At 45.6% G+C, this 24,808-nt stretch overlaps 1 protein-coding gene across 1 annotated transcript in view; it reads right to left on the bottom strand.

Moving 5' to 3' along the window:
• Nucleotides 1-6,939: 6,939 nt before the first annotated feature.
• The window catches only part of IGFBPL1 (insulin like growth factor binding protein like 1), a 35,315-nt gene continuing 17,446 nt past the window's right edge, over nucleotides 6,940-24,808 (bottom strand). Inside the window, exons 2-5 of the mRNA XM_050945461.1 lie at nucleotides 11,537-11,646; nucleotides 8,894-9,010; nucleotides 8,401-8,548; nucleotides 6,940-7,191 (exon numbers count right to left, since the gene is read on the bottom strand). Coding sequence (XP_050801418.1) covers nucleotides 8,405-8,548; nucleotides 8,894-9,010; nucleotides 11,537-11,646 — 371 coding nt within the window. The 3' untranslated portion in view covers nucleotides 6,940-7,191; nucleotides 8,401-8,404. The remainder of the gene's footprint in view (nucleotides 7,192-8,400; nucleotides 8,549-8,893; nucleotides 9,011-11,536; nucleotides 11,647-24,808) is intronic.

Raw genomic sequence — 24,808 nt, 5'->3', positions numbered from 1 at the left:
AAAACATTTGAAATCTGAAGCATTAAATAAGGCTTTCATTTTAACAGCATCCCCTGGTCCCTTTCCTGTTAGCTGGAGAGAGTTTTAGAAAGACAAACATCTCGTTTGACAAGCTCTTAAGATGATAAAACTATCATTTTCAGAAAAAGAGAAGAAGTGAGTTGAGATGAACTGCTGCTGCTAAAGTCCTTCATCCCGAGGTGGGATTGGGACTCAGCTGGAGCCAGAAGGTGATGATGTCACCTGGGCCCCTCTCTCTGGTCTAGTTAGGATACTTCTCAAGATAAGGATGATGAAGGCCCAAGGTCCCAGGTGGGGGTTGCAGCTAAGATGGTGACGCCTGCCTCAGGTGCTTCCCTCCATTCTTTTGAATGTTCTTTGTTTTTGTTCTTTTGTACTTTCCCCACAAAAGAGTTCATCACCTCATTATTTTGTCAAGCTATTAGCCCTAAAAGCGAATTTTGGCTCATTATCTTCTGGCTCCACATATCCTGTTTTTAACAAGCATTATTTCAACACGGTCCTTGAAGCATATCGACTTGGCCTGTTTGTTCAGACTAATTTATTATTCTGGCTTCCTTTCTTGCCTTTTCCGCATCAGCACTGGTTGTTATAGGTTATTGTAATATCTTCTGAACTTTTACATACTGTTTAGAGTTGAGTTCACTATATGGGTAAATGTGTAGACCCAATTGTCACAACAGCTCCTGTGGGTGAATACCATCTGCTCCTAGTGATGTGTTACTGTTTTATTTATCAATTTGTTCCAGTACCTCTTCTATTGACACATCAGTGGGTGATAGTCCTTCAGATTTGTCACCCAAAGGCGTAGCTCTGATATGGGTATCTTACCCACTTCCTCTGCAGTGAATTTATTTAGCTTCCCTGCAATGGCCTGGTCTTCCTTTAGCACCTTGGTCATCTAGTGACCCGACTGCCTGTTTAGCAGGTTTCCTGCTTCTGATGTACTTAAAATCTTACTGTTAATCTCTGTATCTTTAGCTGGTTGCCTCAAATTCTTTTGTGCCTTATTATATTTTTACACTTAACCAGCCAGTGTTTGTCTACCTTCCTATTATCCTCACCAGGGTTTGTCTTCCAAATTTTAAAGGATGCCTTTTTGCCTCTAATGGCCTCCGTTACTCCATGTAGTGGGGTGGACACCTGCTCCTGCCTGGGAGGGCTGGAAAGCAGCCCTGGAAAGAGCTGCAGCTCTGAAAGCTGGGCTGATTGGGGAAGCAGCCGCAGCTGGGCCACGCCCCAATCTGGCCACAGCTGGCCTGTATAAAGAGGCTGTGAGCCAGGAGCTCTAACAATCTCCCTCTGCCTGTAAAGGGAGAAGGGCCTGGCTGTAGGGAGCTAGAGACAGGGTACCTGAGTGGAGCAGGGCTGGGGAAAGGCAGAGGAGCTGCGGAGCTCTAGCCTGGAAAGCCCCAGGCTGTGGCCTAGCAGAAGGCCAAGGGTTCTGGGGGTTGCAGAGGGCAACCCATGGGTAGGGAAAGGCAGCAGGGCAGAGGGGTAGCTCAGTGCTTTGAGCATTGGCCTGGTAAACCCAGGGTTGTGAGTTCAATCCTTGAGGGGGTGATCTGGGGCAAAAATCAGTACTTGGTCCTGCTAGTGAAGGCAGGGGGCTGGACTCAATGACCTTTCAAGGTCCCTTCCAGTTGTAGCCAATAGGATATCTCTATTTATTTAACCCAACCTTGCCAGTGATGAGTAGGCTGATACTGCAGTCTGCCCCAGGGCGCGGGGGCTAGACAATGACTGGCAGTAGCCTGATACTGAGGCTTGGTGAGGATAGTGGGTGGGGGTTCCCTGGGGAGGGGAGAGCCTGAGAGAAAGGGGTTACTGCCAGGGGCAGCACCCCAGATAAAGGGGCACCGGGTCCTGGGAGGGACATGGGAGCCAAGTGGTAGTGGATCACCAGCCTTCAGAGGGCGCTCCAGGCTGGAAATTGAGCTAATTCCCTGAGAGACCAGCAGGAAGCACCACAGGGGTGAGTCCACACACTTACACTCCACTATTTAGCCATGGTGGTGTTCTTTTGATCCTCTTATTGTCTTTTCTGATTTGGAGTATTCATGGCATGTGAGCCTCTAGTGTGGTGTTTTTAGGTAGTCCTCATGCTGCTTGTGACAGCTTCTTTTAACTTCTGCCTAACAAATGTCCTCATTTCTCTTTAGTTCCCTTTTCAAAGTTAAATGTGGTGGGTTTCTTTGGTATTATCCCCTCTACCAGGATGTTAAATGTAATTACATTATGGTCACTATTACTGAGCAGTTCAGCTACAGCAGGGGTGGCCAGCCTCTGGCTCTGGGGCCACATGCAGCTCTTCAGAAGTTAATATGTGGCTCCGGGGCTGGAGCTACAGGTGCCAATTTTCCCGTGTGCTGGGAGGTGCTCACTGCTCAACCCCTGGCTCTGCCCCAGGCCCTACCCCCAATCCACCCCTTCCTGCTCCCTCCCCCAAGCCTGCCATGCCCATGCTCCTTCCCTCTCCCCAAGCCTCCTGCATGCCATGAAACAGCTGATCAGGAGGTGCCCTGCTTTCCAGTCAGTGTTTTACCTGGTATTCAGCTCTAAGTGATCAATTTGCAATACTTGTAAGTAGCTTTGTTCGCGCTCTGCCCAGTTCACTATAACCTGCCTCTTAGTTCATGTTTGTTACAGATCACAGTGTTCAGGAATGGTGGGTGTCTCTTGATCCTCTGGAAGGAAATAAGGGGAGGCACTAGCACCATTTACCACTGTTGTTCCTGGTAGCTCAGGGTTTCGGGCTGAGCTCTAGCAGCTGCTAGATGGCACTTCGGTAGCCTCAGCTGCTAGGACTGGACTCCATTCTAGGCAACCTTAACTCTGTGTCAATGAAGTTTTTTGCCATTTAATTCAATGTTTTTTAATTTTCAAAGTGACTAATTCAGGTTTTTGACCACTTTTGGTTTAATAATAGTTGATCATGAATGATCTTATGCATTTGTTCTACAGGGAGGCCTACTTACTTGACCCATTTCAACTTGAAAACATATAGTTCTTATGCAACTCAATTCCTAGCTCTCCACAGGCAGCTGTAGACATCTGTCACCCTGAGATGTCTAATAACCAGGGCCGGCTCTAGCCATTTCACTGCCCCAAGCACGGCGGCATGTCGCGGGGGGCGCTCTGCTGCTCGCCGGTCCCGTGGCTCCGGTGGATCTCCCGCAGACGTGGCTGCAGAGGGTCCGCTGGTCCTGTGGCTCCGGTGGACCTCCCGCAGGCGTGCCTGTGGATGCTCCACCGGAGCCGCGGGACAAGTGGACCCTCCGCAGGCACGCCTGCGGGAGGTCCACCGGAGTCGCCTGCCGCCCTCCCGGCGACCAGCAGAGCGCCTCCCGCGGCATGCCGCCCCAAGCACGCGCTTGGTGTGCCGGGGCCTGGAGCCGGCCCTGCTAATAACAACTGTTTTTTGATGGTAAACGAGGGGTTCTTTGCAATTCTTTGTTAAGCCATCAAGATTTCTGTAGTCTTTACGGCTGTTTACTCTTTCACCAGGTTCACTGCTAGTTCTGTACAGAAGTTGTTTGAATCACAAGTAAAAATATCTTATTAAAATAACAAGGCAGTAGATGTAGGCTGATAGAAAAGTTGTGAAACTTCTTTTGCTCTGTACTTGTGTATTAATGATACATTGTTTAAAATCAGAGCAAACAGTTGAAGTGAACAGACAAACAACAATTCCAGAACTTTTGTGATACAGGCCTACTTGTGAAAATAAAGTTAGTTTATCACTTTCTTGTGTTCAAAATACTATTTAGGCCTCACTATATTCCACTGTTATGAAAAAGGAAAACAATGTTAAAAATGGTTTTGATTTAAAAAAAAAACCAATTAGATTGTTGCATAGAACCTATATAATACAGTTCCCTATACAAAGAAAACAAAAATATACATTTGAAATGTGTCCATCAGGAAAATTTCATATCTACACCAAGACCTAGAGTAAAGCTTTTTTAGACCCACTTTTTTAGACTATATGGAAATACTGTATAAACGACTACTCTTACTACTACCAACAATAGAAATCATGACAAAAAAAGGCTAATATTTCTACAAATTGCAAATAATATGCAACATTTAACTTCACAGAAGGTGGTACAGCATTAAAAGTCAGTTCTAGCTGCGTTTTTCAAGGATTACATTTTTCTACCTTGGTTCTGTATTCTATAGACCTACCTTAGTCTCCCTTCACTTCAGCTATATACAGTTCCAGATGTTTTGAATCAATAATACATTACTTTATTGACTGGAATGTGTAAAGAAAGGTTGATTTGGTCATTTTCCCAGCAATATTATGCCATTCTTAGCTGTCTTACGTGCATCCTTTTGGTTCCTTGTGCTGCTTTGGAACTAAGTGTTCTGGGTGGCTCTGTTCATAAAGGGAATTAATCACACAGAATGGCCATTTGAAGGTGCATTCAGAGAAGGATTTCCATACTATAGCATTATTCTTGGTTGGTTGTATTATGTCTATCATTCTGGCCCCCTGTGCTATCTTGGAAGTGTTCCAGGCACTTCTATTCATAAAGGTATTATTTCCCATAAGGGACACTTGAAAGTATAGCATTATTCTCATTTGTATTATGTGAATCATTTTGGTCACTCTTAGCTACTTCAGAACCGACAGTCCTGGGTCCTTACCTGTGTTAAGAAGTGGATCTGGGTCAGGTTAATGACAGTGTGCTTCTAATCAGTTCTCATTATTTAAATATCCTCCACAAGGTATTGGTGTATAAGTACAAAATTAATCCTGAGGCACTTCAGAACCTGGTGTTCTGGATCCTTATTGGTCTCAAAAAGTGGTTCTGAGCTGGAACAGGCTAGCGGATCAGTTTTCATTACTAAAATATGAAGGCAATAAGCCATGTGTACACACTCATTGTGTGCGCCACTTTGGAACTGACCGTTCTGGGATTTTGTGGTATTAAAAAGTGGTTCTGGTCCAGAACAGGATAATGACAGTGTGCTACTAATGTTTCAGGGGGTAGCCATGTTAGTCTGTAGCCACAAAAACAACGAGGAGCCGGTGGCACCTTAAAGACTAACAGATTTATTTGGGCATAAGCTTTCATGGGGCAGAGGATTGCGGTGCAGGAGGAGGTTTGGGATGTGGGTTCCAGTTGGGGGTGTGGGCTCTGGGGTGGGGACAGGGATAAGGGGCTTGGGGTGCAGGCTCCGGGACAGGGCTCAGGGCTGGGACAGGGGTTTGAGGTGCAGGCTCTGGGAGGACGTTTGGGTGTGGGAGGGGTCTCAGGGCTGGGGTTGGAGTGTGGGGTCTGGGAGGGAGTTAGGATGCGGGAGGGGGTTTCAACCTGGGGCAGCGGGTAGGGGTGCAGGAAAGGACAGGTGCCACTCACGCAGCTCCCATTGGCCGTAGTTCCCAGCCAATGGGAGCTGCAGAGCTGGTGCTGGGTCAGCACGTGGAGCTTCGCTGATTGCCCCTGCTCCTAGGGGCCGCAGGGCCATGCTGGCCACTTCTGGGAGCTGTGCAGAGCCCGGGCAGGCAGGGAACCTGCCTTAGCCCCGCTGTGCCGCCGACCGGACTTTTAACGGCCCGGTCAGTGGTGCTGACCGGAGCTGCCAGAGTCCCTTTACGACTGGATGTTCCAGTCAAAAACTGGACAGCTGGCAACCCTAGCTTGGTCCCATGGCGGAGGCAAGGTATGGGGGTGTGTGGCCCCGAGACAGGGTGTGGGGGCTGCATGGGTGGCCCGGTGGTAGAGGCTGGGCATAGTAACCCCCTCCTCAGCTGCCATGTCCATAGTGGGGAATGCGCTCAGGTGAGGAAAGGACCCTTCCTACCATGGCTGAGCCATCGGAGCATCTTCTGGGCCCCCCAATGGCTGGTCACAGCCCTTGCATGCACTTGTTGCTACCACTTGTCGTACCTGCTGTTTTTCTGAGAACCTCAGCCTCCACTGAAAATGAAATGTTCTAACACTTATGGCTGCAGAGAAAAGCTTTACGATGTGAAACAGGTGCCCCCACAGGCTCAGAATCCAGCTGGCAAATGAAAAAGAATTACAATTTTTAAGTCAACCTCATGAGTTTCTGAACAACACTTGGGGATATCAATACTGCTGTATGTGCTGTATTAGAGGATTTTTAAAACCCTGGCTAACGCAGACCAGAGTGACTTCTGTCCTTGTGCAGAGACTCAGCGTGCAGCCTGTGCATCACTTATACTGGACTTTACTGATGTACAGCATGGATTTCATGCACCACATAAGTCTCACGTGGTGCATTACTTAAGTGCAGAACCTCTGCACAGGGCCAGTGTCACTCACTAGTGACTGGGCCACCTAGTGTTAATTACTGACTCGTGTGAGACAGAGAACACATAAGGATTATCTGAAAAGGGTCAGGGGATGTGGCTGTTGTGTAGGAACCTATCACTGCTCTCTCATACCACAGTATGTTGGGGTGCAGTCCATTTGCTCAGAATCTCTGCTTTGGTCAGAAGTGCAGTGAAAACACATTATTTCTGCTGCCCTTGGCAGAACTAGAGAATCACAGTGGTCCTTTCCGGCCTTGGAATCTAATGAATCACTGCTCCCTTCTCAGTAGACTAAGTACTGGGCTCATAAAATCAGGGCTACCCATATCTGTTTTGGACATTGGAAGCTATCCATTTCTGACTATAAATCTCTTCAAAACACGGTGTCCTAGTTCTAGTGACTGAATGCACCCAAAAGCAACAATTGCCAAAGCTCCATTAAATGTTCAGCTTTCTTTTTCATAAGAAGTGGCTTGCTTTAAAAATAAAGACCATTGTTATATTGCTGTGATTTGTCTTTCGGGCCAAGACTGACATGCAGAAATGACACTAAATGGTCCCTACCATAATTGCCGCCCCTTACTGTTACAGTTGAGAGTGCCAATAAAAAGCAACGCCAAGACAGTATGTATCTTTAAAATGGTTTAAAAGAAAAGCATTTTATTGCTCATTTTTCCTGTTATAAACTACAGATTTTTAATAATTTAATTGATCTAAATAGGAAAAGTACAAAAAACATGTCATTAACCACGTAACAAGAATATTAATGCAGTTTCCTAATTCTATAATGTAAGATAGCCAAGGAAGCCACTAATTGACTTGTTTTTAGCCTGTGCTCGACAATCTTTGTTTCCCTGGAGTGAAGATTGAATCACTTCTCCCTAGAAGGGAAAAAAAAAGCACAGTTTGAGGGATTATCCAGGGATTTGTAATAACTTGTATAGAAAACTGAACTGTGATGGAGACATGGTCATGGCTGCAACTAGCACAAAATATATACCTTTGAATAATGTATTTGCTAAACTGGATGTATCTTTTTTCATAAAAACACTCTTTCAGCTAAAACATAGGGTATCTCTCCCAGAAATAAGCATTAATTTTCCTGCACAGAGCTGCACAAGAAGACACTGATCACTATTCACCCTTTTTGCTTCGCAGCCTCGCCTTGCTAGAATCACGTACTGGGCACAATTCACCTCCACTATGTTACTCCAGTTATTCAAATGTTCACTGAAATCCATGGAGTCGCACCAGTGTAGAATTGGAGTAATGCAGTGGGGAATCAGGCCTTTATACTAACACTTCTGGGGATGATGAAGCTATCAGCGGAAGGACGTTTTTGGTGGTTTTATTTAAATCACGGCCACACGCTTGTTTATCTGCTTGGGGTCTGCACTCCTTTCTCTGGGTGAGATTCACCCTGAGGGTGCAAAAGAGTCAGCACAAAGCATATGCACCGCTTACATCCCATCTGGAGGACTTAAGTTGGATGAAGGCGTAGCACAGGTATTGTGCTGGCCTTCTGCCCTGAGGTGAATTGCATCTATTTACATGAGAAGATATTACAGAGGAGAGGAGATGACTGAGAAGAACTGGTCATAGATGAGGGAAGTCTGCTCTGTCTCCTTGGCATTTGACATTAGCATCATCTTTAGAATATGGTACCAAATGATGGTTTTTGGTCTGAAGATGTCAAGCATTCTGATCATGTACAATATGTATTTACACTGCAGTCATTAAATGCTGAATTAAAAACAGCAATTATATTTATAAGCGTATCTACCCAGAAATGTTCAGTGCAGCAGTATCTGCTTTTGGAAATCTAAGGTATTTAGCACATCGCAATGCCCTTCTTTTATCTTCCTACACGTCAGCATGGGTTTAGTAAAGTAGACAGAAGAAAATGACTTATTCAAGATAGTACTGAGCCAATGCTTCAACCTTTAACCATCTCCAGGTTCCTCCAGATTCCCTGTTCCTAGGCCATGCTGCTTCTACATCTGTATCTTTCGACTAACAAGAGTAGGTGAATGTAAAAAAGGGTAACAGGTTTCTGCGGTACTGAAGTGGATTTGTAATGTTAAACTTACCCTGCTATAGCATGTCACCTGGTTCTAGGAAGTTAGTCCTCTTACTTTGCTCAGTGACTTTAATATTCCCTTCTGCCTGTGTTTCTCCAACCATGTTGGTAGCATGACATTGGTAAACGCCCTCATCTTCCTTCATCAACGGGTTAATCTGGCAAAACGAAAGGGGAGAACATCACACTCTCAACACGTGAACAGTAAGCACAAAAGGGAAGCCATAAATCAACTCTTGATAAGAATGAAAAATCTGAAGGACTTTAGATTTCCTCCTTCAAAACAAGGACTAAAATGTCTGGTTTAAATTCAGTCTGCTAGATTGTAGGAACTTTCATTCTACTTTAAACTCTGCTCAGTCTCTTAAAATGTCTCCCCTAGGAACTGTACCATCACATGCTTGCAATGTACTGTATTTCTTGTCTGGAAAAACTTCCAAAATCAGCCTGCCCCTCTCTTTCCCCACCTCTGCCCTCAGTACAGTTTGCTTTGTTGGACTTACCAAAACCCACCCTGTGCTCTCATGTTTAGAAGGACCACCACGAACTTGGACAGCCATGTTTACTCTGTCTCCAGGCAATTCTTCCAGGAGTTTAATTCCCTTGGGTGACTCTGTGACCTGTGGGGTTTTATGACATTGGCATACTGTTAACGTAGGTATGGAATACTTTAAAAGCATCATGCTCTTTGGTGTGTTGCCTCTGCATTTGGCAGGTATGAGCTCAACATGTTGCTGCCTCTACTAGTGTGACGCACTCTATATGATTTTATAACAATATGCTAATGAGTGTGAATATAATGTAACTGGAATATGCTTCATGCAAAAGGTCTCTTGTAAGATATCATTACAAAGCTTATAATCTATTGAGTGTGGTCATCCTATTTGTGTAAATTTATCACTCTTGTATCTGAAACTAGAAATATGAAACATAACTCTGAGGGCCTATTGTAGTTATGCAAAGTGTGGGCCATTAATGGTGGTTTGGAATCTTGATGGCTTCCATTAACCAGGACAATTGTCTGTAGATGGCTGTTTTAGTGGTAAGTCTTCCTGTATAAGTGTGTGCTGGCAAGTGGGCAATGAAGTCTTACAGTGACATGTGATCATGTCACCTGAACTGGAATCCATCTTTAACCCGGTGCTTTTCCATTGAGAAGGAGGAGGTGGGAACCCAGAGAGGGACAAAGGATTCCCACCTTATGCAAAAGATATATAAGTTAGTGGAACAGAATAAAGTTGGGCAGCCATCACGAGGAATCCCCTAACTACCACTTGAGCTGGAACAAGGACTGTACCAGGGGAAAGGATTGTGCCCAGACTAGGAAGGTGCCAGTTTGTGAAAGAAACTTATTGAAACATCTCTGAGGGTGAAATTTTATCTGTATTCAGTTTTATTACTGTATTAGCGTTAGATTTGCATATTTTATTTTACTTGGTAATTCACTTTGTTCTGTCTGCTATTACTTGGAACCACTTAAATCCTAGTTTTTATATTTAATAAAATCACTTTTTACTTATTAATTAACCCAGAGTATGTATTAATACCTGGGGGGTGGAAGGGCGGCAAACAGCTGTGCATCTCTCTCTATCAGTGTTATAGAGAGCAAACAATTTGAGTTTACCCTGTATAAGCTTTATACAGGGTAAAACGGATTTATTTGGGGTTTGGACCCCATTGGGAGTTGGGCATCTGAGTGTTAAAGACAGGAACACTTCTGTCAGCTGCTTTCAGCTAAGTCTGCAGCTTTGGGGCAAGCAATTCAGACCCTGGGTCTGTGCTGGAGCAGACGAGAGTGTCTGGCTCAACAAGACAGGGCGCTGGAGTCTCAAGCTGGCAGGGAAAGCAGGGGCAGAAGTAGTCTAAGCACATCAGTTGGCAGTTCCCAAGGGGGTTTCTGTGATCCAACCCGTCACAACTAGCTTCTGCAATGTGCACCTGTGCTCCACAGAGAGATGCCTATAACAGAAGAACACATGCCATTATCTTCCCCTGAGCATCTCAGAGTGATGCTCTCACTGAGGGGAAGGAGTATGGAGCGGAGCCTCTTGCAGCTATTGGGAGCAGCGAGAGGCAGATCCTAGTCAAGGGCCAGGAGCCAACATGAGGCAGTGCCACCCTCTTACACGGTGGTACGCTGCTGGTTGTAGCCCTGCTTGCCCCAGCTTGCTGCAGGCAGATTCTGACTTTTCTCTTTGCACACATCCAGCCAGTGTCACAGCCTGGGGCTCCTCTTCCCCCTTCCATCTGGATCTGTCAGTAACTGGTGGGTGTGCAGGATGAGGAGTAGCTTCCCCATTCTCCCAACATAGACCTTGGGATAGGAACTGCTGGGTGCGCCATGCCCCTTCTGTTTAGGTGCCTAACTATAGGCACCCTAGTTTGAATGTTTTGGCAGAAGTGCCTAGCTGCCTTTGTTCAAGGTCTGTCCCTAGCTCCCAGGAGCGTAGCATCCCACTCCTCTGGCCATCCCCAAAGCCCTAGCTCTCTGACCACCCCCCTTTTAGCCTCAGAGCTGGTTCCTTGAAGGTGGGGGAGAGAGATTTCTGTCCCACAGCCAGAGTCTCTAGGCTGAGGCTCTTCTTTTCTGCCCCTGGTGCTGCTCTGAGGACTCCTTATGCAGATATCATCAGTCTCGCTGTCAGACCAGCCTTCAGCCCAGAATCACCCCCAGCCAAGCCAGTCCAATATTCAACCTGAGCACTGAGTGGGGTTTGGGTTATTAATTCCCTTCCTCCCCCGCAGGGATGTACTGAGGCCAGGCCCTGGGCTGCTGTAAGTCAGAGATGCTCTCCTGAGCTCAGTGCTGCTCAAAACTGGTGAGACCAACACTTCAGCTCTCAAAGCCCCTCAGGGACGCAGGTGTTCATAGCCCCTATTTGCAGATGGGGCATGCTAACGAGCTGAAGGAATTACTGCCCTCGAGTCTCATTTTTTAGTAATGCCATTTTATTTATGACTATAATAATCTGAAATCAGGTATGGCAACAGAGCAAAAGAAATGGGCCAAATTCTCTCCCGGTGAAAACTGGTTCCACTGGCAGTTTACATTAACAGCGGATTTGGCCCCATGTCAGTTTCTCTGTCTTACACACATCAGACTCTGCGTAACCTCTTGGCTAAAATGTAATCCGCTTTTGGCATACCTTTCTCCATGTGATGATGGGAGTAGGAACTGCCTTCACTTCACAGGACAGGTACACCTGGGCACCAGTTAGATTATGGATCTTTTTTGGTGGTACAACAATCACAGGAGCTGGAAATAACAAGAACACTTCAATTTTAGTGCTTTTCCATGGGACTACTAATAGTTCTCAATGTTATGTGCCAATTTTAAATGTAACAAACATACAGATTACCCCATCCAGCCAGAGATGATTCAATAGCAAAGGTTTGGATCTTTAAACCAGAGGCCACAGAAATGGTTCTGAGCTTTTATTTTAAAAAGTTTTTAGCTCTTCTACTTGAGAAGCTTGGCTTCTTTATAGAAATCAATGCACTGTTGTCTTACTCTATCTGCCACCAGATAAACTGAAACAGAGATGGATTTTAGCCCATTCCTTTTAGCTACATAGAATCATAGATACAGCTATGTTTTAGTCACGGGTATTTTTAGTAAAAGTTACAGACAGGTCACGGACAATCAACAAAATTCACGGCCCGTAACATGTTCATGACTTTTGCTATATATCCCTGACTAAAACTTGTGTATTGTTGTGGGGGATCTTGGGGGACTGACCGGGGAATGCTGCAGGTGCTGGGGGGAGTGTTGTAGCCCGGGGGCCACAGCCTGCAGGTGGAGCTGCGGGTGCTGGCAGGGGGCCCGCTACAGGTGCTCGGGTGGGGCAGGGGGAACATCACGGGTGCTGGGGGGGGAGGATTGGTGGGGCTGGGACAGGCTCCCTACCCGGTTCCTGAACTATACATGCTACCTCCACTCTGCCCCAAGCCCTAGTTCTGCAGCTCGCATTGGCTGGGAACCATGGCCAATGGGAGATACGGGGGCGGTGCCTGCTGGCAGTGGCAGCACATGGAGCTAGGAGCTCAGGGAGGGGAGCCACCATCCAGATAAGCGCCACCAGGCACCCAAATCCCTAGCCCTGAGCTCCCACCCCCCACTCCCAAACTTCTGCTACTAGGGGCTAGGGGATCCTGAGACTGCCCCAGCAGCAGCTGGTGCACCTGGCCCAGGGGCTGCCTGAGCTGCTCAGGCGGCCCCAGTGGCAGACACAGCAGCCGCCGCAGAAGCCATGGGATCCTTGACCTCTGACAAACATGGAACCTTAATCATAGACTCATAGGAATTCCTAAGTGAAGCACTTTGCATTTGCCCTTATTGAATTTCATCCTATTTACTTCAGACCATTTCTCCAGTTTGTCCAGATCATTTTGAATTTTAATCCTATCCTCCAAAGCACTTGCAACCCCTCCCAGCTTGGGATCATCTGCAAACTTTATAAGTGTCCTCTCTATACCATTAGCTAAACCACAGATGAAGATGTTGAACAGAAGTGGACCCAGAACTGATCCCTGCGGGACCCCACTGGTTATGCCCATCCAGCATAACTGTGAACCATTGGTAACTGCTCTCTGGGAATGGTTTTCTAACCAGTTTTGCAGTCACCTTATAGTAGCTCCATCTAGGTTGTATTTCCCTAGTTTACAGTCCTGCAGTGAGGTGTGTGTGAGCGGAAGTCAATGGGACATACACTTAGCCTTAAGTGCCTAGCTGTGACCACTGAACAGCTACTGTATTCCTAGGAAGAAGGTACACTGTGAGACAAACTATACCATACCCTGAACTCAGTTACACATAATTTGGAAATGGAAAGAATGCATTTCTGATGTTAGGTTATCCTGGAGATGGCACAGTTAAGGCTGCTTCCAGATTTCTGTTATTAGCCCATTTTCTACCCCTTTAATTGGAGCAACCGACTTGTTTGCAGATTGTATGCAGTGCCGTTGTAGCCATGTCAGTCCCAGGATATTAGAGAGACAAGGTAGGTGAGGGAATATCCTTTATGGGACCAACTTCTGCCGGTGAGAGAGAGAACTCTCTCACCCATCTTGTTTGCAGATTGTTTGCTTAAAACAGGCTAGGAGAATATAATAGATTTTGGTAAATTTAGGATTACAGGGTTCTGTATGCGACATAATCCAAATTTACTTCAGTTTTCAAAATATTTCTGTTCAAAGTAATGGCCATCTCACAGGAGAATTTGGCCCATGTTTTCCGAGCACAGCAGTGATCATACAGTGCCACATTTCAGACAGGCCTATAGACACTCTCACACAGAACGATGCTCCCAGAGGGGGCATTTGAAAAAAGAAGCTATTTCATGAATTGTTGTTGTTGGATTGTATCATTGATGCTGAAAGAGGTCACTGTCAGTGCTCTCAGAGCTCTGTTACCTAACACTGTACTTTGATCCTGCAAAGACATAAGCTTAATTTTACACAAGTGAGTAGGCCCATTGAAACCAATGGGCTTACACATGCGTAAAATTAAATATGCATGCAAATCTATGCAGGATTATGACCTAAGGGCTGTACAGCCATTAGCATTACAAACTTATTTATTTAGCTTTTTAAAACAGTCATGACAAATCTCTTATCACGGGTAGCAGCATCTTAAACAAAAGCCATTGACAAAATATCGCAATGCAACAAATGTGCAATATAAACAATAGTATTTCAGGACTACATTTCTAATTAGAACTATCTAACAATTCTTTTGAATGGTCATGGAACAAAGAACAATGATTTACATCTGTTGAGAGAAGAGAGGAAAGGACTTACAACACAAGGCCTTAGTGAGGTTCAGGTGTTTTAGTTTCACCATATTTCCCATTTTTCTTTCAGCTTTATCAGTATCTATAGCAACATTTATGAATAATAGCAGTCTTCCTCAGAGAGTGCACCCTTGCCAAATTAAGCCAATTTTCCACTAGCATTTACTGCCTCTACAAAGAAAGGTAATTTAGAAACAGTCACCCTGGATTCCCCACCAGGAGTACTCCTCCTCCTCAGAAGACAATTAGCCCAGGAGGAAATCTTTGAGCTCTGTCAATATCCAAGAACTCCTTGTCACTCCAGTTATGATTTCTAGTATTGCCTGCCAAATTAAAGCTCAGATCTCCAGAGTTCACATCATGGGATCCCATTGTGTGAACCCATCACGCCTGGCACCTGATACTACTTTTGATCTCTATTCCGTACGCGGACGCATGCAGAATATTGAATACTGTGTGAACTCAGCTGGTATAAACATAGACTATTTTTTCCCTTTGGCAGCTGGCATAGGACACATCACTCTTTGGAAAATAAAAGAAAAGGAAAAAAGACCATCTGTTACAGGGTACTCCATCTTTAAAATTACCATTGACAAATGAATTTACTGAGTAATGCTACTTAATTGAGTCTGTAAGAAGATAAAGCATCCTATACAGAATATGGAGTAATTCCCTTTGGCTTCAAAGATTAATACCTGCTGAGTCCCTTCTGCTTCCAAGCATTCTGATGCTCTAATAACTTAATGGCACACATCTGCTTTAAGATACTGTTATCCTTGGATGTAAATTGAAGCTTTTGGGGAGAAAAGTTGCACATTATGACAGATTGCAGAACTGAATCGGGAGTATTATGATAAGTGATTTCTGATACACTGGGGCTTTCAGGATGAATTGCCAGCAGTTCGTTGTGCAGCTGATGTACTGCACCTAATGCCTGCTTTTAGTTCACCAGTGTTTATAAAAGATTTTCAATATGCAAGTATCAAGGCAGGAAAGGTTACGGTTTTAAAATCCTTCTCAGTGCAACACTTTAGTTGTTTCCTTATCAATGAGTTCTTATTTATGCCTCAAGTAGGCAAGAAAAACATAACCAAAAAGTAGCCACTAAATCATGTGCAATTATGATCCAATATTCTAAAAACATGCCTGTGACGGGTTGGACCCCCCCCCATCCAGGATGCCACCTGATATGCTAGGGTCTCACTGGTTCTGCCCATTCCACTAGCCTGGATTTCCTCACCCTGTCTTAGCTGTGCCAGGCCCTCAAGCCTTCTCTGGCACACGTGCAGGTAGGGACACACCCACCTGCAAATGGACAGAGAGACATTGAGATCAGCTGTGTGGGAAGAATCAGCTCGGGGATTCACCCAGCACACACCTCCTTTGGGATATAAACCCCAAATAAGATTGTCCTGCACTGTAGAGAAATCTATACCAGCGAAGCTCATAAATTTGTCCCCTCCCTCATGTGCAGGAATATATGCACAACTTCTTGTCTCCCCCGCCCGCAGTTATAAATGGCACAAGCTGGGTTTTATAATAAACAAAACCAAGCTTATTAACTACAAAAGGCAGATTTTAAGGGATAGCAAACAGAACAAAGCAGATTATTAAGCAAATAAAATAAAACATGCATACTGAGCTTAAAGAGACTGGTTTCAAAAAGTAATTTCTCACCCTAAATGTTGCTTTTGGGCAGGATGTAAAAATTCTTGAAGGTTAGCTACCCTGCTTGGAGCTTAAATCTTCAGACACCATATTCACAGACCAGATCCCTTTTCCAGCCTGGGCTCAACTCTTTCTTCCTAATAGCCCATCCAGGCTGATGGCCTGCTGCCTGGTGAGTGTTTCCCAAGTACACGCACAGTTGTAATTGTTACATAGCCAATATTCCTAACTTTAGATACAGAAATGATACAGGCATACAAATTCGATAATCACATTCAGTAAATCATAACCTTTCCAATGATATCTTGCATGACCCATGTTGTATCAAACTGGGTTGGCTTTAGGACGTATGGGGCCCAATTTGAAAGAGCTGCCGCCGAAATGCTGCCAAAGACAGCAGCAGCGATTTTGCTGCTGCCGAAGATAGCGGCGGCAATTCAGCGGCAGCTCAATCAGTTGCTGCTGTTTCCGCCGGCACTTCGGCAGAGGGTCCTTCCTCGGTAGCACTTGTCTTCCATGACCTTACTTTGTGGGGCCCCTCTTCCGGACACTGCGGGGCTCTCTGAGGCGCGGGATCTGATTCACAGGAATCAGAGGAATCGGCCTAAAGCCGTCCCTGGTATCAAACGTATCTTAGTTATGCCATATTCATATCATAAGCATATTTCTATGAAGAATGCAGGGTGTAAAGTCACAGCAAGAAAAAAAATAACCAAAAAGTAGCCACTAAATCATGTGCAAATTATGATCCAATATTCTAAAAACATGGCAATGAACATATATTTAGGACATGCTGTTGTATCCTGTGCCTTTATTCAAACAAAAGAAGACAGACACAGACTCACTGTATCATAGAAATGTAGAGCGGAAAGGGACTTCAAGAGGTCACCTGGGGCACACTGCCACACTGGGCAGGATTTAAAGTATGCATGTTGGTGTAAGACCGGTGATGTGTTCGGCTCCTTACAGGACCCTGGCTATGCACTCGAGTGGCTCCCTTTCTGCCACGGCTTCACAGCTGTTGTTATTTGCGCGAGCCAGATCAAAGGTAGCTGGGGTATGTCTACAGCTGGGGCATGTCTGACTGCAGTGTAAAGATACTCTGCATCTTTCTGCCTCCAGCTCCACCTGTAAAAAGGAAGGAAGATTTCCCCTCTGTTTTGGGGTATTCACAAGGTACCCCAGATTCTCAGGTATAGAAATGAGCACCATGGAAAGTCCTATACAACATTAAACACCAATGGCAGTTCAGCACATGCACCTGAGGGCAGGAGCGGCGCCAGGGTTTCTGACGCCCTAGGCAGACGGCCATTTCGCCGCCCCCCGCGGGTCTGGTGGACCTACCGCAGTAATGCCGGTGGACGGTCCGCTGCTGGAAAGGCTCTGGTGGAGCTGCCACAGTGTTGCCGGCGGGCGGTCCGCTGGTCTAAAGGCTCCGGTGGACCTACCGCAGGCATGACTGCGGTAGGTCCGCTGGAGCCTTTAGACCAGCGCACCATCCGCCGAAATGACTGCGGCAGCTCCACCGGAGCCTTTCCAGCAGCGGACCATCCGCCGGCATGACTGCGGTAGGTCCACCAGACCCGCGTGCCGCCCCCCGGCAAAATAGCACCCCCCCAAAATTCTGGCACCCTAGGCCATTGCCTAAGTCACCTAAATGGTAGTGCTGGCCCTGCCTGAGGGCAGAATAAGGCCATCCGCTGATAGCAGAGAAAAGCTTTTCATGGGACTGGGAGGAGAATACTGAATACAGCTTGTTTGCACACTTAGTTCTTTGAAAGACAGAATGAAAAACATTCAAAAATGGTGCTGTCTTTGGGCATATCCAAGAGCTGTTTGTTGGGCAAAGCTTTTGACTGATGTTTTACTAGGGAAATGGCAAGCCCAATAGAAAGGGTTTTTAATGACTCCATGAACTCAGGGGTCGTATCCTATGCCTGGAGAATTGCAAATATAGTTCAGTACCTATAGTTAAGGAAGGGAAAAAATGTGATCTGGGAAACTACAGGCTCATTAATTTGACCTCAATTGTGCACAAGGTCAGAACAAATTTTGAAAGCGAGGCTAATTAAAGACATAGAGGTAAACTGTGATTGGGATAAAATACAACACGGTTTTACAAAAGGTAGATAGTTCCAGACCAACATGAGAGAAGATAACCAGTTTTCTAGACACAGAAAAAGCAGCAGATCTAATCTGCCTGGATTTCAGGAAGGGATTTGATACAGTTCCACATGGGAAATTATTAGTTAAATTGGAGAAGATGGGGATTAATATAAAAATCAAAAAGGTGAATAAGGAACTGGTTAAAGGGGAGACTACAGTGGGTCACACTGAAAGGTGAACTGTTAGGCTGGGCGAGAAGGTTACCAGTGGAGTTCCTCTGGGATCGGTGTTGGGACCAGTCTTATTTAATGTTTTCATTCATGACCTTGGCACAAAAAGTGGGCATGTGCTAATAAAATCTGTGAATGACCCACTGCTGGGAGGTATTGCCAATATGGAGGCGAAGTGGGATATTATACAAGACTATTTGGAAAATCTTGTAAAATGGAGTGATAGAAATGGGATGAAATTGAACAGAGCAAACTGCAAGGTCATGCACTCAGGGATGAACAACAACAATTTTTGCTATAAGATGGGGACATATCAGTTGGAAGCAACAGAGGAGGAGAAAGACCTGAGTGTATTAGTTGATCATAGGAAGACTATGAGCTGCCAGTGAGATGTGGCCGTGAAAAAGGCTAATGCAGTCCTAGGATGCATCAGGCGAGGTATTTCCAGTAGAGAGAGGGAAGTGTTAGTATTATTGTACATGGCAGAGGTGAGACCTCATCTGGCATACTGTGTGCAGTTCTGGTCTCCCATATTTAAGAAAAATGATTTCAAACTGGACTGAAACAGGTTGCTGAGAAGGGCTACAAGGATGATCAGAGGAATGGAGAACCTGCCTTACAAGAAGAGATTTAAGGAGCTTGGCTTGTTTACTCTAACCAAAAGAAAGCTGAGGAGTTATTTACGTTAAAGGCCAATGTTGGCACTAGATCAAATGGATGTAAACTGGCCATCAACATGTTCAGGCTTGAAATCATATGAAAATTTCTAACCAGAAGAGGAGTAAAATTCTGGAACAGCCTTCCCAGGGGAGCCCTGGGGGCAAAAAAGTTACAAGACTGAATGTGATGAGGGGAGGGTACGATGAGGTTACCTACAATAGCATATGGCCCATCTGTGAATGCTTTTAGCAAATATCTCCAAAGGTTGGAGATGGGGCATTAAACTGGGAGGATTCTGAGTTACTACAGAAAATTCATTGCCAAGTGTCTGGATGGTGGGTATCGCCCACATGCTCAGGGTCTAATTGATCGCCATATTTGGGGTCAGGAAGGAATTTCCCTCAGGATCAGATTGGCAGAGACCCTGGGGCTGGTTTCACCTTCCTCTGCAGCATGGGGCAGGGGTCACTTGCCTGTTTTAACTAGAGTAAATGGTGAATTCTCTGTCACTTGAAGTCTTTAAATCAAGATTTGAGGGCTTCAGTAACTCAGCCAGAGGTCAGGCGTTTGTTACAGGAGTGAGTGGGTGAGGTCCTGTGGCCTGCAATGTGCAGGAGGTCAGACTAGATTATCATGATGGTCTCTTCTGGCCTTTAAGTCTATGAGGGGATTTTCACGTTAATAGCAACAACTGCTATAATCTCCTGATATAGTGATGATGGTTTTATCATGAAACATTAAAAAAAAATCATGGGAAACCTCAGAGTTTTGTAAAGTTCAAGATATTGTTAGCCCGTAATATGTACAATCTGGAAAAACAAACAGATTTGTACATAATCAGACACATAAATAAAAAGGCAAATGCTAATGATCTATGCTAATCAGTACTGAAATTACAGTTCTAATGCCAAACATGGAGTAACTTAATTCAGTTAACTGCAATGCTGCTTTTGAAACTGAATAGCATTTGAATTGCTCTCATGCGTGAAGGCTTTCTCTTTGTCTCTTTTATCCTCTTGTTACTTAAACTTCTGCAGTGACAAAACCTGAGCTGAAAGGCTTCGTTACTGACAGAGTGTCTTGGGGCAGCCTTCAGGTTCAGTTGGTTTGGAATCCCAAACACTTGGTAATTTTGTTTGGCCCAGTACCGTCACAGTTTGCCAAACACGACTCTCTCACTTATCCTTCAGTTAGGATTACTTCAGAGAGTCACTGTGGAGACAAGCCAGCTGGAAGAATGTAACCATATAGGACATTAACCTGTCAGGAGCACACACCTTATTGTCATAAAGCCCCCAAGAAGCGGGTCTCAGAGGAGGAGCATCTGGCTTAACTCAGCCTGGGGATAACTGCAGATGTGCTAGTTGGAAAGAGGGAAACACTTTCAAATAGCCAGGATGCGGTTCCCCTCTCCCACTGAACATGGACAGACTGTGGTCAACAACATAGCGTGAGGGCTTGGGGTCCTATCTAACTCATCACTGACCTCATGTGATCTGAGAGAATCTATGACTAAAAATGCGTTCTTCCATCTCCAGCTCGCTCAGAAACGTCACCTCTTCCTGCCAGACACAGACTCGCCCACGGCAATCCATCGCTGGCCACGCTGGATGCCTGTAATTTGCTGTAGCTGATGCTGAAGATGAAAGCAATGCAAAGGCTCCAGCAGATTAAAGCAATGCAGCTGTCCACCTGCTGCATGGCCTAAGTCATTATGAGCCCTAAAGTGGCCCCACGTCGTTTCCACTACCAGCATGTCCTGAATGTCGGACTCATTAGTGGACCAGGTCCCAGCTTCATTATCGAGGCTGCATTTCCATCTACGAAATGCCAAGACAGCGCTGCTCCTCTGAGAAAATGTGGCTCAGAGAATCCAGAATGAAGCACATGAGAGCCAGAGATAGGGGGTTCACAGCTGAGAGGATCTAGCTGTGACACCAACTTCAAAAGAGATTCGCTCAATGCAGTCTGGCCATCTTCAGGAAAAGCTGCCAGGCCTTCCCCTTTGATAAAGCCTTCACACCATAACCAGAATGACATTCACAATGCAGCACAACCCCAAACAATGCCCACATAAACAAAGGCAGACAGGCAGAAGGCTCCAGGAATTCCACTTTGTCAACATAATTAAGGTGTGAGGGATGCTGATACTGTGCTGACGGGTGCAAGTGCAAAACCATCTAAGAGAGATGGACTGAGATCTTTTCTGGAACGAGCAGCTTAATGCAGAAATAATCCCATACTACAAGCTACACTAAAACCCAAAGGTTATTTGGGCCTTGAGGATGAACCTCTAAATATTTTCAATCAAAATAAAGCAACGTGGCATGTCCCATGATCCCTTGCAACACAGAATGTCAGCAGTTCAGAACAGAAAAGAAGGAGAAAAAGACACACAAACCCAAAAGATATTTCCAGTTCACATTCAAACACCTTCTTTAAAGGCAACATTAAAATTCTTGGATAACGATATTTCCTATCTGATCCTTGCCTGAAACAGATTATTTCAAATAATTCTGACTCTCCCTAGCCTCTCTGCACATCTGTTAAACATACATCCGGAAAGTGTTTAGCACCATCAGTACTATCCCATCTCAGCAGCAACTACGTAATTACGGATGAGCTGGCACTTCCATTTCTAACCCCTATTTTCATGCCAGAAAGAGCCATTGTTTTGAGCAGACAATGGAGATGACATTTGCAATACAGGCTTCCTTTCTCCAAGGGAGGCTGCTCAATTTGTGTTACACACCTTGAGGGGTCTTGTTGCTTCCTCAGCTGCTTCCAGATGTCCCGATAGCAACAGTGCTTTTATCATTCTGTGCTTGGCCATTCCTGGTGGATGTGAACCTTGCTTTGCTTATCTAAACCTTTCTCATGTCTAGACTGAATTACTTCAATGCAGTATACTGGGAACTACACCTGAACCACTCAGAAACGTCAGTGGATACAGAATGGAGTCTTTTGGCACCTTATTGAGCAGTGCCTCTCTCAAGGAGCAGATTTAACGGTGTGTCACAGCCAGCCCTGAATGCAGTGCTGCAAACAATTCTAGGCGATAGTATCAACCTACTGTGACATTTCCCAGGGTACAATCTGGACTGTTGAACAGCAGTGTCCCGTTAAGCCACCAGCCTGGGGATGTCTTTCATGCAGCTTTGCTGGTGAACAGCAAACCCCTCCAGATTCTGCTTACATGCAGTCCCTAGCTGAATATATGAACGCTATGCCCAGCCATCCATGAACTATGTACGGGGCAACACCTGCATATCCCTCAGTCCCAGCCTGGCTCCCCAGAAATGTGCATCTTGTCCTGTTCAGCAGCCCCCTGGACCGTACAAACTCATAGTAAGTTAGTCATTCCAACAATGGGTAATGAATATGCACTCCTGCCTGTTTTCTGACCTACTCTGTGACCTTCATGACAATGCAAAAACAACTATTTCTCCAGGTGTCTGATGCAAAACACTGTCTGTTTCTCTAGGAGGAGGTGTGTGATTGGGGTTGAACTGATGGTGACACTTATTTTCAGGGCTTGAGAAAAGTCCTGTGTTGTCAGATTGAACTGTGTGTGTGATATTTCTAGTGTTCTTTATAGATGGCTGGTGTCTTAGGTACGCCGGATATAATTAAATAAATAAATATCGCCATGGCCTGGGATCCTCCAACTTCTCAAACTGTGGGAACTGGGCAGGACCTAAATAAAAGGCCTTCAAGCAAAAGAGGTGATGTAACACATTTTTGTACGTCAGGCTGCAGTGGTGACTGTCTCCTACCACACCCCCTGAACTTCACAGTCACCAGGGGCCAGCAGGACACTTTCCTTGGCATATGGGAGGTGGCCCTAGGCCGTCAATTGGTGCAGCACTCTGATTTCTCCGACTAGCCACTCTCCATCTGTTAGGTCTTCGCAATGGAGATTAATAGGAGACTCCGATGTACACAAGCAGTACAAAGCTGGGTGCATCTGTGCAGCACAACAGGGTTTAATCAAGGTCAGTCAAATCAGGCATGTGTGGAAGGAGGAGAGGCAGGGTCTGAGGTGTCACCATCTTTCCGTGCTCCTAAACACCAGAGTCTCTGCTTGAGACTCCATGCAGTTTCCAGGCAGAGCGCTATCTGCTAATTCTGTCACCTTGTTGCATGACCCTTCTTGCCAGCATGGATATTTGAAGCCAGCACAGTTGTCTCGGTGCTAGTCCTTGTGGTACTCCACTGGTATTTTACAAGACTGTGCCACAAGCTACTAACCCACCTGGGCCCCATCGCACATGAGAGATGAACAGAACTGGGCAAAAACATTTCAGTAAATAGTAAGTTTGCTAAATAATGCATTTTTCAGGGCCTCAAAACTATTTGTGAATTCAGGAACATGTTCAGCCAAAATAACTTGGAAAACCCCTATCTTTTGAAATGTCGGTCCATTCTGACATTGCATTTCGAATCAACATTTCATTTCAAAATGACGGTCAAAACATTTCATTTGACTTGAATAACCTTTTTGGTTTTTGTTTTTTGTTTCAGCAAGAGAAGTTCAGTTTTGCTTTGAAACAAACCACACTAGGGGCTGGGAGGGGTGACATTTTTCAGTCTGGCTACTGAACCAAGCAATCAAGTATTTGCTCAGGTCTAGTGAAGACCCAACTACTTCAGCTATCTCTTCCATTGGCAGAATGTAGTGTGCAGCTACCAGTCTCCAGTGACCTAGATTTCCTCTCTGTTCCTCAATGGAAGAGTTCCATTATTTTCTCCCCAGTTGATAGTTCTCTCCTTTTCCATTTCTAGAGAAGCTTTAATTAAACGTGCTAAAGGCTTCTGCTTTTTTCCACTTCCTCAATGCCAGTCGTCAGTCTTCATATATTCCAGTCAGGGGTGGCAGATGAACCCTCCCCTCTCCTCCCCCGTTCAGGGAATCTAGCCCCCCTGGACCCACTCCTTCCACCTGAGGCTCTGCTCCCCTGCCTGCCGGTGGCCAGAGCCCCCTCCCCCCCGCTGGAGAAGACCTGGCTGGCCAGTCCCAGCCATCCGCCCCAGGCTGCCACTGGCCCAACCCAGCCCCTGGCCATCAGACTGAGCCCCAAGCTCCAGGCTGCCGGCTGGAGCTGAGCCCCTGCCAGCTTTAAGGGAGAGGGGGAGCAAGGGTGGGGCTTCTGGATGGAGTGTGGGTGGGGACATGGCCTGGATTAGGGGGAGATTTAGCCTTCTCCGGCCTTTAATGCCCCCCACTCATTGTTCCAGTTTCTTGATCATTTGCTCTAGCATTATTCAGATTCCCTCTAATATTTCTCCTGTCTAGCAAGGGGGAATTTAGGTTTGGTTGTATCTTTTGCAGCCATCAGCCCAGATCCTCAGATGGTGTAAACAGGCATAGTTCTGTTAACTTAACTAGGTCACGACCTTAAAATGATAGCAACCTCCCTGGACCACCAAGCACCAAGTCATGGAATGGGTTTCATGTTTTACACTAGCTCTTTTACCTGTTACCCCTACTTTAAAATATATTTATTTAACCTCTGGGGTCAAGTCCTTCCATACCACACTTGTGTTCATCCAGTAAAGCATTTATACTCTTCATTCTGCACATGGTTTTAGTCCTCACTTGTGTTTACTCTCTAACCCAGATTCCTCTTTATTCATGTACGCAATGATCCTTTCCCCCTTAGTGTAATTTTTTGCAGGAGGGCATGCATAATATTCATTCATTTCCCCTGTTTGGCTGTCAGGGCCTGTGACAATGCAGTTCTGGTGGGACCCAACTGAGAGTATCAATTCAGGACCAATTGCTTAAACAGGGCAGTTACAGCCCTAGGCTGGGTTTTCTCCAGCTCTAAGGCAAACAAAACCAGCCAGACAAAGAGGACTTGGGTTACACCCCACTGGCTAACCACAAGTCACTCAAGCAATTTCCTTAGACACTCCAGTCTCCCAGTATCACCACCAGTCCCACTTGTCCTGGGGATGA

Source organism: Gopherus flavomarginatus, chromosome 3 (assembly GCF_025201925.1).
Source record: "Gopherus flavomarginatus isolate rGopFla2 chromosome 3, rGopFla2.mat.asm, whole genome shotgun sequence".
Taxonomy (NCBI): Eukaryota; Metazoa; Chordata; order Testudines; family Testudinidae; genus Gopherus; species Gopherus flavomarginatus.
The sequence above is the reverse complement of the archived record's forward strand: the minus strand, read 5'-3'. Positions and strand labels throughout refer to the sequence as shown.